Source organism: Meleagris gallopavo, chromosome 10 (assembly GCF_905368555.1).
Source record: "Meleagris gallopavo chromosome 10, MGAL_WU_HG_1.1, whole genome shotgun sequence".
NCBI classification, from domain to species: Eukaryota; Metazoa; Chordata; class Aves; order Galliformes; family Phasianidae; genus Meleagris; species Meleagris gallopavo.
In genome coordinates this window covers 21,360,051-21,378,203 of record NC_139413.1, presented here as the reverse complement: position 1 = coordinate 21,378,203, position 18,153 = coordinate 21,360,051, and the positions used below count along the sequence as shown (strand labels likewise).

Genomic DNA, 18,153 nt, shown 5'->3' with positions numbered 1-18,153 from the left:
TTGGTAGAGGGAGTAATCCCTGCCGCATGCTGATTGGCTCGGAGTGAACAGTGGGGGCGGGAGCACGTCTGGTTGTGTCTCGTGATTGGCTGGCGGCAGTTGGCGGCGCGGAGCGAGGGGTTTGTGCGAACGGCGGGAGGTGAGGCGGGGTGCGGAGCGTCGTCTGTGGCAGCGCGGCCTCGGGGCCGCTTCTGGAGTCCTCTGGTTCCCGGTTGGGACGGGCCGGCACCGCGTCCGTGAGGCAGCCCCTCGCATGGAGTCCGTTCTGCTTGGAGCAGAGCAGAGGTAACTACTCAGGGAGGGTCCGCTCAGCCCTTCCTTGAGGGCGGCGGGGATTCCTCGGGGATCAGTTAAGGAGCGAGGTAGGGGAGCTGCTGTCAGAGCTGCCCTAAAGCGATGGAAGCTCCTTCCTGAGGCAGCAGCTGGGCCGGGCCTGAAATTTCCTCCCAAGGAAGTTCTTGTTTGTTAAACAACAGTGAGATACCTTCTGCAGGCCGTCATAACTTCTGTGCTTTACATAAGGGTTGGTGCAGTCGGCTAGGCACCTGATAACAAAGGTATTGCTGCTCGTGTGAATCCGTTTACGTGCTCGTGTGGTGCTTTCCTCGGCCTCTCTGAAGCAGGAGAGCCAATCTCACTCTATATTGCTTAGTTAAACAACTGCTTTGTTTCTGAAGCCTTCCACATTTAGATGGGCTTAATGCTGACTTTAAACGATGAGCCATGAGGGGATTTAGAAGCTGGTTTAATGTTAAGCTTGGCAAATTGTGATATTTGTGTGTGTGCACATTGGGAGCTTCTAATCCTTTTCATTGCCCGTGTTGTATCAAGCACAGCTTATTCATGTGTCCAGTTGGTTGTTTTTCTTAGTGAGCTATTTTTTGCTTCTTCTGATGAATGTTATTTGAAAACTTATTGAACTTGATATCTTACTTTCTTCTTTTCTGCCATCTCTTTTCCCAGATTTGTTCCTGATAGAATGGTCCCTTTCAGTTTCCCCCTATCAAAGTATGCACTTTGGGACCCAGTTCCCATAGGTGATATCATTGGTTCACATATTGCCTATTACAGGTAAGGATAGCTTTTTTTTTTTTTTTTTTTTAAGGCAGCTAACAGTTAAAATAAATTGTGATCTAAAGCAGCCCTTACACACGGGTCAGAGCAGCTTCCATATGTCCTTGCTACATAATGCTTCTTGATTTTACACAAAATCTGACAAAATTTAAAATGGATTACTTTTATTTTTTATGAGCAGGTAGAATATGCATCATTATCTCTATTTGTGTAAACCCACAGCTTTACTTAGAACGTTGAACTTCCTTCAACTCAAAATTGCTATGTTGAGCTAAATGATGCTGATATGTTTACTAACCAAGATTCCCAATCCTTACTTTCTTACTTCTATTTATTGAATAGTCATTTTAGTTATCTAATTCTTTTCCTGACTTACATTCCTATATCACAGAGCCCACACTACTCTGCCTATTAGAATCCCCATTAAATATTGTGCTAAAATGAGAGAATATGGGCTCAAAATTAGTTAAGCATTGTGGCCTGCTCTACTCTTTTGGTTTATGAAACTCCTTGGAGATTCTGTGTTTTGGTCTTAGTGTTTCTAACTGGTACTCCTGGTACTAAAGTAATTCACTTGTTCATCTCTAGTTCTTGCAGAAATGTTGCCCTCCAGCCAAAAAGCTCTTCTCTCTCCTTGTTTAATCTCCCTGGTGAAAAACTCTCTAACGTTTGCTGGGCTAGTCAAGTAAACAAGTGTTGAAGTGTTGAGGTGATCATACAGTTCTGCTCCAGTTAAAATAGGTTATTCCTGAATATGGATAATTGGGATGTTGCACAGAATGTAAAATAACATTTAACAGTACTGTACAAAACACTAACTTTATCACCTTGATGTAAAGAAGCAGCCTAAAGCCTTAAACATTTTCTACTTAAAAGATGATAGAAGTCAGGAAATTATTGCAGTAAGACACACTGAAAGTAATTTAGATCTTAAACTTGCTTATTGTCTCCTTAGAAATCCAAAGTTGTCTATGATGGAGAAACCCCTGCGACTTGCCTATCGCCATGCTAAGCAGAGCGATAAAAAATCATTTGCCTGTTTTTTGCTTGGGACTCTCACAGTAGATGAAGGTAACTTTAAATATCAGCAATAGTGGTTGAATAAGCCTTTATCAAGGAGCCTGAGTTGTTGCTCTTGGACGCTAACTGTATTTATTTTAAAGATGGGGAAGGTGTAACGCTAACAATAGACCGGTTTGATCCTGGTCGAGAAGTTGCCAGCGGATCGGGCAAGGTTCCAACTGCATCTCTTCCTGGAGACTTCTTGATTACATGTACAGTTAGTGCGTGGGGACCTTCTTCAGACAGCATTATAGTGCACAGTGCTGACGATATCAGCTTGGCTTTCAAGGTAGGTGGCTGCTGGCAGACTTCAGGTTATTCAAACAGTGAACTGCCTTCTAGGTGGAAGATTGGACTATGCACAGAGCTTGATTTCCAGCCCCACTGATTTAAAACAAGCACAGAAAAGCAGTGGCTGAAGGAAGACCTCTTAGTTGGTTATGTGAAATGAGCTGTTCGAATGTCATTGAAAAGCATGTTGAAAAGTGCTGAAATCAGTAGCCTTCAGAGAAGTTTACAGTTACTCTCTATAAACTTGGACTAAATTCTTGCTGTGTGACCATAAATCTTCAGCTGGACTAACCCCCCAAAAATGAGCAGGATATCTGTGGTAGCAACAGACTTAAACAAGACAGAGCATTTTTTTCTTTGAAATCTATGAGTGAGTTGCAGTATTTACATGGCAGCTCATAAAAACCATTGCTGGGCAAGTGACATGCAAGAAAACCTGTTAACCCTCTATAGGTTAATACTTACATCTGAAATACGTCTCATTTGGACCCCATGGACAGATAGTCTAGTATATGCAATTAAGTATAGTGTAATCAATTTCATTAATTATTTGTCTGTAGTTTTGTTGTGATACATGCATAAAAATATTCATGTTTTATAGCACCAGTAATGTTTACTTTACATCTAAATTTTCCTCAGGGTGATATATCCACTTGTTAAAATACAAATTGCTTGAAAACTAACAACTCACTTTGAGATTCTATTGTCTGTTATTATTTTCATTAATTTTCATGCAATTCCAGTAACCTTGGGTTTCTGAGCATAATGCAAAGCAATGCTAATATCTGCGTAGTTTAATTTCAAATACATTTTACGTTATTCATTATATTCAGTATAGCCAGGAGTTTTGGAAACATGACTTAATAGGTTTCATTTATATAGTACCTATTGTAGTACTAGCTATAATGAATAATCTGAATTTCCACTGTAATAAAAACTGAATTGTAGAAGTAATATGAAGACAACTTCTTTCTTTAACTTCTCTTCTCTCTGCTTCTAGGATCTGCAGGACAGCCTGTGCAGTAAAGATTCACTGGATCTTTCTAAACTGCTCGCTGTCAGAGCTCACATTGTTTTCACAGAAAACCTGGATAATCTAAATTTTAGTTTTCACTGGGCTTCTGTTACAGCAGCAAATGTTTTAGAATACACACCAGTGAAGTCTGTCCCAATTATTCCCACAGCCCTAGCAAGGAATTTGAACAGCCCTATGAATATTGCACAAGTTCAAGGAACTTGTAAGTGTGGGTAAGTAAAGGATAATGCTCAAGCTCCTTAATTGGCCAGCCAGTACGTTGTGTTCCTTAAAAAAGGGAGGTGGAGATCGTAGTGCTTTTCTTTTTAATGAAACAACTGACACCAAAAGGACATAATTTCTGGTACCTAGAAAAACATTATAAACAGGGTCAAGAAAAAAATCTTAGCTTCTTCAGTAGGATCTCTGGCTTTTGTCTTCAGGAGCACTTTCCTGCTGGGCAGGCTGAGGTGTGCATAATTAATTAACAAAACAACTATAAACAGCATTGAATTGTTTAAACAATTCCAGTGCTGGCCCTAAAATGAGCATCAGATAAATGTTAAAAAAGCTTTTTCTGTTAATCATGCTTATAAAGTTGATAGTGAGGAGTTGTCATTCTGACTGGTAACTGTTTTAATAGGGTAGGTCAGGGAAATAATTTGAAGAAACTGAATGCTGTCTTAGTTTGAGTCACCTTGTGAATGCATTTCTGAAAGTTGTTCTTTAAATTTACTATGACTTGCTGTTTAATTTATTATGATTTGCCCTTCTGGATTCATTGCTAGTAAAAGAACATTAAGCAAGGGTTGTGCTTGATAATTCTTTGATGCTTCTTTGATGCACAGAGCTTTGGTGAAAAGCAGTAGATTTGGAAAAAGAATGGTTTTGATTATTTTTTTTTTTTCCCCAACCTTTTTTCTTTTGGTACTTTATAAACTTTCATTTGTCTCTTTAGGATTTTTTGACTTACCAAATATTGAAAATAAATAAAAAAATCATCTTTGTTTCAGCTACCTTACTATGGACCAGACACGAAAGCTACTTTTGCTGCTTGAGTCTGATCCAAAGGCATATGCTCTGCCATTAGTTGGAGTGTAAGTATCTGGCTCTGTATAGATTAATACTCTTACTGATTTTAGAAGTATTTGATGGAATATGTGGAAACTTGGTAATGTAATGTTCTCTAATTAGATATTTCTTCTTACTTTAGTTGGATGAGTGGAGTTACTCACATCCATAGTCCTCAAGTCTGGGCCTGTTGCCTGCGATATTTATTCAGTTCTTCAATTCAAGAAAGGCAAGTCACTTTTATCTATAAAACATAAATTACTGGTTACCTATAAAGGTGTCCTGCCCAGAAGGCATGACAGCATGTGCTCTGTTCAAGGGTATTTGAGAGAATATCTGATTGATGCTGTATAGGAGTTGGGTCTGTCTCTGTTGTTGTTCCTGGTTTTGACTTACGCCTCACAAATCTTCTGGAGACTGATAAGTGTTTGCAAGCTGGGTTAAACATCCCAAAGACAGAAGAAGGTAAATATTAATATCATCAAGGTCACTGCATTATTTTTTTTTTTAGTTTAAATAAGAATTGGCAGAAAACATTTAAACAGAGGTGAGGTTTTAGTTTTATTTTTGGACTTCTGTTTGATACATGTTGATTCCCTGGTTGTATCTAACCATTTTTTTAATGCTCAGTCATACTTGCTTTTCAATTATTAAATGAAAACACATTTGGTGAACAGATGTTTGTAATTACTGAACAGACTTCTTCCTTAAGCAATTTAAATACACACAGATGCAGATAAGAGCCCAATTAGATGATTAGATTTGTGTAGCCAAGTTAGATGCTTGATTTTCATTAACTTTCTGTGACTTTATCCTAGAAGTGAATAGAGTTGATTTGATAAATCATGCAAAAAGAATTTACCTCTGCAGACTAACTGCTTAATCTGTACATCATCCATTTTCAAAATGATTCTTACAACTTAAGAGTTGAAGTTCTGTCTGAATGTGCTTTTTCAAGCATCTGATTCTTATTGCTTTCTCTATCACAAATAAAAATAAAAAAAGTAGTATGAAAGTAGCCATACCACTGCCTGAAAATGCAGATTGTTTTTCTCTAACCTTGCTTAGACTTCTGGGTTAATGCTGACTGCTGTAAATTTGCTATTTTCTACCTGTGTTTTAAAAAACAAACAAACAACAACAAAAAATAAAAATACCCTCACTATAATTTTTCCTCAGAAATGTTTTTAACATTAATAAGTGTTTTTTGAATGCTAAGAAGTAACAAATATCATTTTTACAATGTTTTCTTCTATACAATTACTGAAGTCCTTCAGTAATTCAGTCAAAGTAGAAAGTGATCCCAAAGGAGGTAGAAAGCAAAGAAGTTATTCCCACCATTTCTGTACTTTGCTTTGACTCTTACATATGGCATCAGTCACAAGTCTCTCTGCTCTACCTATATATAGCTCAGTGCCACTCAAAATGCACTAAGTGACCAGTCTGATAAATTGTGTGATAACTTCTCCAATATATTGAGAAGCTAATGACCTTCTTCCTGTTTATTTTAAGATGTGGGCTTTTTTCTATTTTAGGGTTTTCTCAGAATCTGGGAGTTTTCTTATTGTGCTTTATTCATTGACACACAAAGAACCAGAATTTTATGAATGTGGTCCTTGCAGAGGGCAGACTGAATTAGGGTTCCAGCTCTTAACTTGCCATGAAACAGTACACCTCTTCAAAGTAAGTGCCTTGATTACTTACTGCATCACAGTAGTTAAAAAAAATCAATGTTAGTTTAATTTAAAGGAGGCAAATAATGTGACCCAAATGAAACTGCACTGTTTAAAAATGACAGCTGTTTAATGTTACTTATTTTATTTGTGTTTTGACAGTGTTTTAATTGTGCGTTCAGCATGTATCAAAGCGAGAGAGAACCTCTAAAATCAGCAGCACCTGCTGACTTTTCTAGTAGTAGTTAAGAATCTGTTTCTTAAAATTCAGTGTGCTGTGTGGAACTTTGCTAGTTCTCTTTTAAGTGACCTTTTGGCTTTATGGACAGAGATTATTTCCTGTAGCATTCCTTAATCTGGTATGCTGTGTACGTGCTGAAAACTTCTGTCAGCTGCTGTGGGTGATGTATGTTTGTTTGTTTTTTGAAGAGCAAAGCCTAGCTAGTTATGCTTTGTTCAGAGTTGAATGCAAAATAACATTCAGTGGTTGGTAACTTGCACAGCTCTTTCTGTGCTGCAGTAACAAAGCAGGAGAAACCTGCTTATCCAAGATAACTTTCTGAAAGAATTTCATACAGTACCTGGGAAGTACTCAAAGGGCTTGAGGAAATCCTAGAAAATCTCTGTTCTTTAAGTGTTTTCCTGGGAAAAATGCAGAACTGAAGTTGAACGCTTGTTCATTGCATGCTCTGGTAAGGAAACACACAGGGTAATGTGACCTGTGTTATTATGCTCTACTCTTTCTCCAGAAAAAGCTTTCTGAAGACAGCAAGGCCTTTACTGAGGCTTCCTTCTGCTGTTTCCAGCTGTGTGTGAATCGGTGTAGGAACAGTTGTTGTTTCCTATGATGATGAAGGATTGTGGAAGACTATCTGAGCAGTTACAACAAGGAAGCATCTGCTCATGGCTATAATTAGGCCAACTAGTTTACAGAGTAGCAAGGGGAACAGTGTTAAACAGGAAAGGAAGCCTGCCTACTTGTAGTGGTGAAAGAATTGAGAATTGAAAGTAAAGAGCAAGCAACAAATAATCAGCTACAAACTTCCTTGAAACTATTTCTTTGGGAGCAGTATCTTGGTTATCAAAAGCTGACATAAGCATGCTTCACAAATACAAAAATCTTCATTTCAGAACGTTGAACCTTCAGACAAGAGCCCTATCCAGTTTGTATTGAGTGCAGAGAAACAAAATGCAGAAGCAGAGTTCTTCAGCAGAATCTGCAAGAAACTTCCTACTAAAAGGTAAATCTTTCAGATGTCATTTATGCACAAAAATCAAATATCTATTGAATCTGATTTTATTTTTACATCATCTGTGTAGGCTGTCAGGCCAGCTCTGACTATAGTGATGATTTGGCTTTAAAATCTGAATGGGCTTGTGTGTGTTCTTAGAGCTCACATTCAAACTCTTTCTCCATTGCTAGAGAAAATACTAGTAATTCTCCTCTTGATACTGGTGGTTGTAATTTGTACTTTACATGTTTCTGATGAGGCCTCTTTACTGATGGAGCTTGGAGTCCTTTGGCTCAAATCTCTGTAATGTATTTACACTGGTAAAAATTTATTTTCTTCTGACCTTTCAGAGCTGAGACTTGGATAGGCTGGAAATCAAGATTTTGGGAAACCTGACTTATCCATTGACTTTTTATCTAGGGCTGAAAGATGGCCCTTATTGTCTTTATTCTTTAAACAATGCCACAATCTTTACTTTAGCACTTCCTATCTTCCTAACATAAATCAGTGCTTCTCTTTTAGAATGGCATTTAAAAGATGTATGTATGGGGATGTGGAGAGAAGAGAATTACTATATTTATTGCCCCAAAACAGCGTTTGTATTTTCATTGTTTGGTCTTAGAGCTGTTCGCCTTAGGAACTTTCTGGCTCACCAGGGAGACATACAACTGCTGATTATTTAAAGAAAAAAAAAAAGCTGATATTTCACTGTAGACTGCACGAGTGAAAGATGTGAAGGTTTATATTACTGCTGCCCACTCTAACAAGCAGTTTTTAGTTTGACTAATGTTGTTTTAGCCCTCCTCATAGTTGTTCACCCGGTAAGCTGTCAGCAAGTGATCATGATTCCGGTGTAGAAGATGAGGATTTATCCCCAAGGCCAATTCCAAGTCCTCACCCAGTGAGTCAAGAGGTAACTAAGTAAATAATGTCTCTAAGCTTTTCAGATTCTAGAAGATGTGATAACTAGCAGCAAAGTAAATTGCCCTAATTGTAAGGGGATGAGAGCTCCATTCTCGAGAATGAATTTTGAAATGCTAACAGAAGCAGAACTGAAGTGTTCCAGAGAGTCCCCAGCTCCTGTCTCTAGTCAGCCTGCTTTTGTGCTGAGATTGTAGGCACTTCAATTCCTACTTATACTAGCATTTGGGAAAAGATTATCTGCTGATTTATCTTGGTGGGCTTGTTTTGTTTTTTTGTTTTTTACTGAAGCACGTATGAGCGTAACAGAGTACCTGTAACAACATATTTGATAATCCACAAGGGTGGTGCTGTCTGCTGGGTCTAAGAGTAGTAAGAGGGGACATGTAGCCTTGTATTCCAGGCTGACAAGGCTTTTGGGTATTAAGCCATATGGAGGTAGTACTTTAAGATTGATCCTGTAGATTTTTCTGCTTTCTCTGTCTGGACTCTCCAGTCATTAAAAAGGTATTCCTTATATAGCTGTTTTGGAGCTGTGTAACTGTTACCAGTTTTGAATGGAAACAATATCTTGAACAAATACTAAGAAAATCTGCTTGTGAAGTGCAGAAGGATAGTATTTTAGGGAAAACTTAATCTTGCTTGTGTAATTACCTTCAGGTTACCAGGATCTTTCCATCAGTTCCTGAGCTGTCCCTTGTTTTGGATGGGAGCTTTGTGGAATCGGGACAATTGCCTAAGCCTGCAGGGACTTCAAATGCTAAAAGTCTTCCTCAAGCACTACATCAGTCTGTTAAAAAGAAATGCTACTTAGGATCTGTGCATTACCCCACCCAATGCTCTGAAGACAAACAAAACTTTTCTGCTGGCATGGGAGATCCTTCTTTGAAGCAATTACCAAACCATTTAAAGCAGAAAATTCCAGCTTCCAGGTCTTCCTGGGGAAAGCAGGCTCTAATACAGCAGCAGTTGCACTGTAAGAAATCTTGTCCACAATCAAGAAAAAGTTCTGGATCTTCTTCTCCTTCAACCCCTTGCAGTGGACCTTCCCCAGATACATCTGTGCATCAACCCAGAAGGCCTCCACAAAGACTTGTACTAAATCCTGAGGGAGCTGCACAGCAGGGAGAACTTCTGGTTAGAAAAACCTCAGTACCTGACTCCAGGCAGCTTCCTGCTGTTACACAGCCAGTCCTCTACAACTCCTCTGCTTTTTCACTGCAGAGCTACAGAAGACCACCAGAACTGCAGGTGCCAGTTCATGTTCCACCTTGCTGTCCAGCCAGTGCATGCAACTGTCAGTTTCCTGCTTCAGTCCAATATAATCCAATAAACTCATGGCAAGGAATTGGTGAAATGAACTCCAAACATGGAACAGAAGTTCAATCAGAGATAGCTCAACAGAGCCCATGCACAATGTTCCATCAGAATACCCTTTGTCCAAATATTTGCTGCAATTATACAACAAGTAGCCCTATAAGTATGGGATATCATGGGAAAATGGGGAGCTGTTCTCTTGAAAATAGCTTGTCACCTGGAATAAGACTGCCTTCAAGTGCAAGCCCCACTAATCCCCAGTGCTGTGGTGCTCACTCACCTTGTTTGCACACACCTGCTTCTACAGCAGGATCAGATAATGGGATGATGGGATTATCTCCAGATGCTTACAGGGTTCTTACAGAACAAGATAGGCAACTGAAATTACTTCAAGCTCAGGTTTGTTGAAATGTCTTTTTTCTCCTTTGCCCTCTTAGTGATTGTTTTTGATACTTTCCCTGTTAAAGGAATAAACTAAACATTGAGCTTCATGAGGAAGAGAGCCTATCACACCTGGTCCAGTCTGGGGTTGGAATTAGCTCTGCTAATTGATGTTGCTCAAAACACACTTTTTGATCCTTCCCTAATTAAACTTTATGGAATTATAACAGTAAATATAATGTGAGGGTTCCTCTTTCAGCAGACTGGTTTATAATGTAAACTGATATGCCTTCTATATAGCTGTTTTTCAGTGGTTTTTTTTTTTTTATTAAAGAAAAAGTAAGTTACTGTTTGTCAGTATATACAAACTAGAGACTGGAATTAATGTAAACATACAGGTGAAGTACAGACTGTTCTCATGAGTTATTTTGTCCACCTTCAAGTCTGCAGCTTCCTGCTTAAGATATTTGTTATTTGCATCAAATCTTCAGGATTCATCAGGTGTTTGGTGGGTTGGAGAATTGGGTTTTGCTACTCTCCCTGAGTTTTATTTCAATACCAGGTTAAGTGCCTTCAAAATGCCCACCTCCTGAATTAAATTGCTAGCCCTGTGTTCTGCAGGGTGTGACTTGGGAGCCAGTGTTTGAATTCTGCTGCTAGTGATGAATGATGGGAATAGAAGAAATCAGTACAATCATAAGCAATATGTATTTCTCCTGCCTAAATTAGAAAACTGAAATAGGCTGTAGCTGTAATTTCTGTATGTAAAATCAAGCTCTCAAAGCATGAACTGTGCATCAGAGAAGGAAACCACTCCTCGCTGTACAAAGACATTGGAGGTGTGGAGCAATCAACAAGCAGAGTGAAGACTGCCTGGATTGCTGTAATTTTATCATTAAGTGCTTGTTTGTTGAATTTATAATTTCATACAAAGTTGTTTTGACATGATATATGGACAGCTGGCATAAAAAATGCTTGGCTGTGAACGATAGCTTTGCTTATGGATGAAAGGGACAGAAAATACTTCCAACAAACAGGTTTTACTCAGGTTGTCTTGATGTAGTCCTGCCAGCGTGCACAAAACCTCTTATGTGATAGCTCTGCCATCATGCACTGCTGAGAGTGGAATGTTACGAGACTTCTGTGGCAGTGCATCCTGGATTTGAGTCCAGATCTTAAAGGATACAAACTTAATTAGCTTCTGCCTGTTATAATTTGTATTTCACTGTACAAATTACACCATTCTGATAACCATTGCAGATCCAACGCTTATTGGAAGCACAGGCTCACCAGGCTTGTTCCTCTGAAGCAGCCACAGCTAGCAGTGCTCTGCAGCCTGAGAAGCAAGGGGAACCTGTTACTATGGAAACACAGTCCTCACCAGGCTTACCCATGAGGAAAAGTGTGAGCATTGCTGTGAGCACAGGTAGAATGTCATTTCTTAAGAAAAAGCAGTCATCACTTCATGGATGTCCCTGTGATTTTGATTGTAAGAGAGGGGATGTACTGCAGGAATGCTTGAATGTTCACAAGCGTGCACCTCAATACCAACACCAGCTGAGTTCTCTGTTATTTGTGAGTTTAGGCTGCAATGGCAGCAATTTCCATCACTGGAAGAGTTATTTTTCTGATAACTTTAGCAATGTCTTTTTTAATTGTTTAAAAAGAAAAACTATTGAAAAAGAAAACAGCCACTTTTTAATGCACTGTTTTGAAAAGAAATAGCTATTACCTTATCTGATTGTCTTAAATATATTTATTGCTAGCATGTTGTCTGTGACTCATACAGGTGTATGCATGAAGAAAGACTATTCTTTTTAGATCCAGCAAGTTTTGCATCTTACTTTAGGGTTGCATATTACTGTATTGGTTCCTGTTTAATCTATAGAAAAATATTATTTCGGTAATTTCAAGATGGCTCACTTGTTTTCATCAAGTGTGCTTGGTGAGCATACTTTTTAAAGTAGCACTCAGTGTTTTTGCAGCTCTTGGCTGTTCTAAACCTTAAATAGCATATAAAATGCTGTAAAAATGAATGCAAACAAGTAATTCCTCTAGCTTTACAATACCAAGGATCTCAAAAGGTACCAATGCTTTCCTAAATGGGTAAATCTCTCTTCTCTTCTAGGTGCTAGCTTATTCTGGAATACATCCTCAGAAAAACAGGATGACACTGTACCACAGGGAAAGAAAGAGGATGCAGAGATTTCCAAGGAAGATATAAGCATTTCAATTAATGCTGAACAAGATGCAAGTAACACCAGTATTGCTTCTTCCTTAAAGGTTGTAGACATGCCCAGCTTTGTAGACAGTATTCGTCTTGTGGAAGAAGGAACTCATCAGAATACTTTCCAGTAAGTAACTAGAAATATCTGGTGTTCACATAAGCTGAACTGCCTTTCAGAAGTTACAACCTCTTTGTAATTCTTTTTTTTTCAGGACTTATAAATAATCACCTGACTTCAGTTATGTTCTTCCCCTTTGTTTTTTGATTATGCTTTGAATTGTGCAGCTCGCCAAAACACAGCTGCCTTTAGAGTTTGCATTTATCAGTCATGCACATTTAGCTGCTTACCTATCAGCAGCTGTGATGGCAGAAGCCTTCAACTTGGAAAAGCATGCATAGTGCTGGCAGCATTCCCTTTTTCACCTTAACTCCTGAGCAGAAAGGGGACATGGCTGTAGCTACTTGTTTTCCTCTGCAGCATTCCAAGCCGTTCCAGTTCTTGAGGGGCTCAAGACAAAAAGTTTTTGGTTATGTGACTGTCCTCTGAATTCCTCTACACCTAATTACGTTGTATAAGGAGGTGAAATATCCTTCCAGTTAGATTAGGTTTCTAAAATAATAATAATATTGGGAAAGATGGATTATAATTAAGGCAGAATTGAAATAGTCACAGTCCTTGATTAGAATTTTATCTGCAGACTGTTACTATACTGTTACCATAGGTGTTACTGGTACAAATAAACCTTGCGAATATCGTGTTTTAAAGAAATGCAATCTTAAGGTTCTCTTCCATTTGGATTCATAAACTTGTGAAACAGTTGTGCAAGTGTTTTTAATGAGACTATGCAGCATCGCTCAGATTCCTTTGAAGAGGAAGGAGACACTTTTGGGAATGATGAATAATTGTTAATGTAGCAGTAACTGATAACCTACATTGACTATCTGGCACGTCACATGATTTAAATCTTATCGCTTTCAACGCAGGCAATTGATCAGTTGGGTTCTGAAATTGTGTTATCTTACATTCCTCTCTTGAGGAGAGACAGGCAGGGGAAGGAGGGTCGCGTAACAATCTCTTTGGGATGATGGTACTATTGATGTATCTGATCTCAGAAGGTTTATGAGATGCAAATGCCAGCTAGTGAGTGAGGATGCATTGTCACTCATTCTAGAGTGTCTACCCCAGAGTTTTCCAATAAAAAGGGTAAATTATTGTGTTTTTTTTTTTCTTTCACAGTTGTTAGGGAGAAATATTTCATCTATGGGTTTGTTTTCAATTCATTCATATTCTGTGTGTACTGAATATGTATGTACTTGTAACAGTATCTTTGAGAAGTTCATATGTGGGCTTTAAACTACCACAGCAATTTTGTTACCAGTTATTTGCTTTGGTTTAAAATGAAGAAATTGAGTAAGTTATACTCAGAACATATGGAAAACACATTACTCCTAAGTGCCCATGAAAATACTGAAGACTAATTCCAGTTTTTTAGTGATTTTTTTAAATCTGTCTTAAGGTTAAGTATCGTCATGGTGTTTTGACTAATCCAGAGAAGCCAATGCAACCTTCTGGAAAACCAGTGAGGCTGTTTTAATGTTACTCTGGAAGCTGTTTCTTCAGTCCTCAAAAGGCTCCTTGCTGTGGTTGTTTTCTTTCAAAGTCTTAGGCAGAAAACAAATCAAGGAATGCTAGATCCTATTTCCAATACTCTATCTTCTCTTCTAGTGTTCACAATAGGACACCAGGGGTGATATCTTTACCTTCTCTTCAAGGAAACATCTCGTTATGTCGCTGGTCTCTTTCAGGACTGGAAATGTCTCCCAAGCACTTGTTCACAGCTCATCTTTAGAGGAAAGTGCTAGCATGTGCTTACAGGAAGAACCAACAGAGGGAGCCAGCAACCACGTGGTGGTAACAAGTGAGCAAAACCTGGAGTCAGCCACCTCCGTGCTGCCCCGGCATCCATCAGAGGACCAGAAACTTTATCAGGATTTGCTGGTAATTGATTTAAATTTGATATTCTGTACTGCGTGGAGGTAGCAACAGCACACTGCTGAAGCCACGATGTGGTATTAGCATCACAGAAAACTGCATGCAATTTTCAAGTTCATATGTTACATGCTATGGAAAAGCTCTGAGTTTTCAGGTCTTCCCTTTGAGATTTAAATGGCCGTTCTTTACTTCACTCTTCTGTGTGTATACAGAGTACCATCTACTGCCAAATTAATTATGTAGTTAGAAGTTGATGTCAGTAGATAGCTTTCCCCAGTTACCCTTTAGAATGTCACAGTACTTCAAGCTCCTTAAATGGAGGCTTTAATTTGGAACTATGTCGCATTTAAACTGAGAACAGGTGCTTACAGAAAACTTGAAATGTAGGATAGTCCAGTGTTTTTCTATAATTCTATATTACTCGATTGTATCTAAGCTGAATATGAGTCTGATGTATTTGTCAGAATAGGTTGTTGGCTCAGCTAGTTGTACATTGCAAAATAATTGCTTGAAACTAAAACAGAATTGTTTTTATGGCAGCTCCTACATGTCACGATTTTGGCAATGTGGGCTCTTACCCTGCTTTTCTTTTTTTTTTTCCTCTAGGGCCAAGTAAAGCATCTCTTAAAGTCTTCAGAAGAACAAGAGCACTTTCCTGTAAAAGCAGGATTTGTTGATGATGATGATGCAAAGTATCAAAGTATTGATGATAGAACAGAAAGGGATTCGGGGACTGACACAGAAGTGGTGGATAAAGAGAGTGTGATTAATGCTACACTCAAACAGCTGAGAAGTCTTGGAGTCACAATTGAGTCGCCCAACAGAATGAAGAAAAATACACACAAAGTGGAGAATGCCAGGTAAAATACTGTTTTGAGCAGTAATTTCTAGATCAATTGGGGATCAGCTTAGTGAGCAAAGAAGAGACTGTATTTGCTGCCAGTGGGGATTATTTGGTGTGCATTTCCTACACAAAGATGAAACACTAGCTCATGCTATGGCTATTTCAGATAGGTGTGAGAGCTCTGTTAGTAAATTCAATTTAATGTAACACAAGTAGCTCTAGCCATTAGAGCATCTGGTGATTCTTAAGTATTGTGTGTGTGAAAGCACATAATTCCTTAGGAAAAATGCTTGAGTAATTTCAGTCCTCTGAGCTATGTCAGAGTATTCCAGGGAGACACCATTTAAACTTGTGAGGCTGAACATTAAGCAGCGGTCATTAGATATTTTTATCACAACCTCTTAACTCACATCTTGCATTTCACCAGTGTAAGTGAAACTGTTCTTATAACTTCCACATATATTCAAAATGGCTTCTGTCCTAATCACTTTAGATTGTGAATGCTTTGAATTGAAGTAGAGGGAGGCTGTAGTGGCTGGGCAGGGAAGATGCCTTGGTGAAACAAACAAACAAAAGAACAGAAGTAGAATCAAGCAGAATAGTGAGTCTTCAGCTATATATCAAAAGCTGTTTCTAGTTGTGCAGTCTCAAAGCTCTTTTCTGTCCATTTCACTTTAAGTTCATTGGATACTTTTGCGTGTACAAGAAACTAGTATGGCAAACAAGTGAATGAACGTGCCTCTTACTGAAGGATGTCTTCAAAAACTAGAACCTTGGTATTGGGAAACGTGAGGTGTCCTTGATATCTCTGTTACTGGGTTTGCATCTTCTATTGCAATACAAATTTGGAATTAGATGCTAGCACCCACAGCCCTAGAGTCAGAGGCATGTAACTTCTCATTTAGCAACGAGAGTTGGCCAACAGCTCAATCAGCTGTGAACAGTCAGCTCTGAGATCTGCTGGAGGTTGGTTCTTCTCAACAGCAGGGCTGTGGTTAGCAGTGAATCAGGAGGGAATATCACCAGCATTCCAAGATATTGTTTGAATGCTATCGGTGTGACTAGCTGCAGAGGTGCTCTTTATATGCAGAATGTCTGGTCTCGGCACTGAGCAGTCTGAGCTGTAATGTTCAGAAAGGAGGTAAAATCCAGACAGTGAGCAAAATAATTTATCAGATCATTCTGTGAGATGCGTACTTCTTTCCTCGTAAATCTAATTTCTTGATGCTTTATTTCAGCATTTTAGCATGCATAAATCCTGAAGCGGTGGTTCCTGGACTAAATTACATGTCATTTGCCAATGTCAGCATGTGTGGCTTAACTCCTAACGTAGTCGATCTGAGCATGGAAGCAAATGCTATAGCACTCAAGTATCTCAGTGAAAATCAGTTATCTAGGCTTTCTCTCAGTCGCTCAGGCCAAAATCCTTCTACTGATTTCTGTTTCCAAGACATCTTGCATTCAAACGGGGAGAAGAGCATGGTGGGACTTAGCTTGATTTCACCCAACAATATGTCATTTGCAACCAAGAAGTACATGAAGCGGTATGGACTGATACAGGGAGGGGACAGTAGTGAAGACGAAGAGGAACTGCATGTTCAAGATGGCAATTGTGGCACTGTCGAAAGTGAAAGTGTGCTGCACAAAAACTTTACCCCTCTGTTGGATGGCTTAAACCACAGGACTGAATTATTCAAAAGAACTGATGAAGGAACCCCCATTCATCTGCAAAATCCCAGCACAGAGCTGACTGCTAATGCTCTTCTACCAGAATTGAACAGCCCTATACTAAGAAACATTACAAATGACATTTTTCTTCCCAGAGCAGAGCAAGCGAACGAAAACTCAGTTCAGATTTTAAAGGATTTGAAGTCAAAGCACAAATTGTTACCTGGGAAGGTTGAATTCACCGAACAACCAGGCAGGAAAGGTGGAGGAGATATTCAGGTATTTGCTGGAAAACTGCATGCCCCAGCCCTTGGAACATTAAACCAGTCAAACAGTGTGAATTCTGTTGGTACCATTCTTGACGTGAAGCAACTCAGACAGCTGCCGAAGCTGTTCTGAGCATCTCCCCAGATAACTGGTAGATACTGTTTCAAATCTAAAAGGGACCCCTTTGTAAAAGACTACAGGAAACCAAGGATTGAGTTATCTTTTATGAGGTCACTTTATTGTAGCAACATAAAGCTTGCAAAACTGAGCTTTCGGTTCAGGTTGGTGACAGCCACTTCCAGGTGTCTGCATCAGCACTGCTCAGCATGGAAGTATGTTTGCACTTTTGTTTACAGTTAAACATGATTTTGAAGTATCTAAAAGGTGAATCGACTTGAACTCAAGATGTCCTCTTTGCTTAGCTGTAATAATGCTGCTTGTTTTTACATGCTTTTTAATTGACTTTTTTTAAACAGTGACTTTTTTACTTGCTTGTGCCAACTGTGAAGCCATAGGTCCTGTGTGGCATTGCAGGGTAATGGAGCTAAAGCACTAAGTTCCAGAAGCTTTGTTTGGATTGCTGTGTGGGGTTGTGTTGGGTGGGAAGGGCCATGTAATCATGGCTTTACTGTGCTTAAAATTACTTGGATTTTAGGCAAGATGGCACATGTAGCAGACTCTATCATGAGATCTTATAAGGAAATTGGAAAAACCAGCACTTTTATCGTTCTTGTGATTTTATTCTGTATGTTTTCTATTTATTAAAACGTACATATTGCTCACGGAGGTCCAAGTTTTCATTAAAAAAAATAACAAATAAAACTACCTTCAGTTGTTTGTGGTATTTATGTATGAACTTGCCCATTCCCTGACGTTGTGTGGCATGGCTGACAAAGTCACTGTCACTTGGTATTCAGCAATTCCAATATTGGGTGGTGGGATAAGCAAAAATAAGACAAAAAATTGTTTTACTTTTGTTCCTTATTAACATACAGATTAGTCTGTGAAAGCATTACAGTCTATTACTGAAATTGCTGTTACAGGATTATGGAAAAGGGCTGCTCCACAAGTTGAGGAATTCAGTTATCAATTAACTGTTCCCTTTCTGTTAACAGTT

At 38.9% G+C, this 18,153-nt stretch overlaps 1 protein-coding gene across 2 annotated transcripts; it reads left to right on the top strand.

The window, feature by feature from the left end:
• The first annotated feature begins 73 nt into the window (after positions 1–73).
• STIL (STIL centriolar assembly protein) lies at positions 74–17,880 on the top strand. Of its 2 annotated transcripts, none has more exons than XM_010716145.4 (16): positions 74–285; positions 964–1,071; positions 2,030–2,145; positions 2,238–2,425; positions 3,428–3,675; positions 4,456–4,539; positions 4,656–4,742; positions 6,049–6,196; positions 7,318–7,427; positions 8,229–8,331; positions 9,000–10,055; positions 11,298–11,463; positions 12,166–12,391; positions 14,071–14,263; positions 14,864–15,117; positions 16,340–17,880. In XM_010716145.4, the coding sequence occupies exons 1-16, from the start codon at positions 254–256 to the stop codon at positions 17,166–17,168; spliced, it is 3,948 nt and encodes a 1,315-aa protein (XP_010714447.1). In that variant the 5' UTR covers positions 74–253; the 3' UTR covers positions 17,169–17,880. The 2 variants fall into 2 exon arrangements, with proteins under 2 accessions (XP_010714447.1, XP_010714446.1); XM_010716144.4 differs by having other exon boundaries at positions 8,217–8,331.
• Positions 17,881–18,153: the final 273 nt, after the last annotated feature.

Coding starts and splice junctions, on each gene's coding strand:
- STIL (XM_010716144.4), top strand. CDS start 254: ATGGAGTCCGTTCTGCTTGGAGCAGAGCAGAG. Junction 3,676..4,455: donor CAAGGAACTTGTAAGTGTGG/GTAAGTAAAGGA, acceptor TCTTTGTTTCAG/CTACCTTACTATGGACCAGA. Junction 10,056..11,297: donor TGAAATTACTTCAAGCTCAG/GTTTGTTGAAAT, acceptor TAACCATTGCAG/ATCCAACGCTTATTGGAAGC.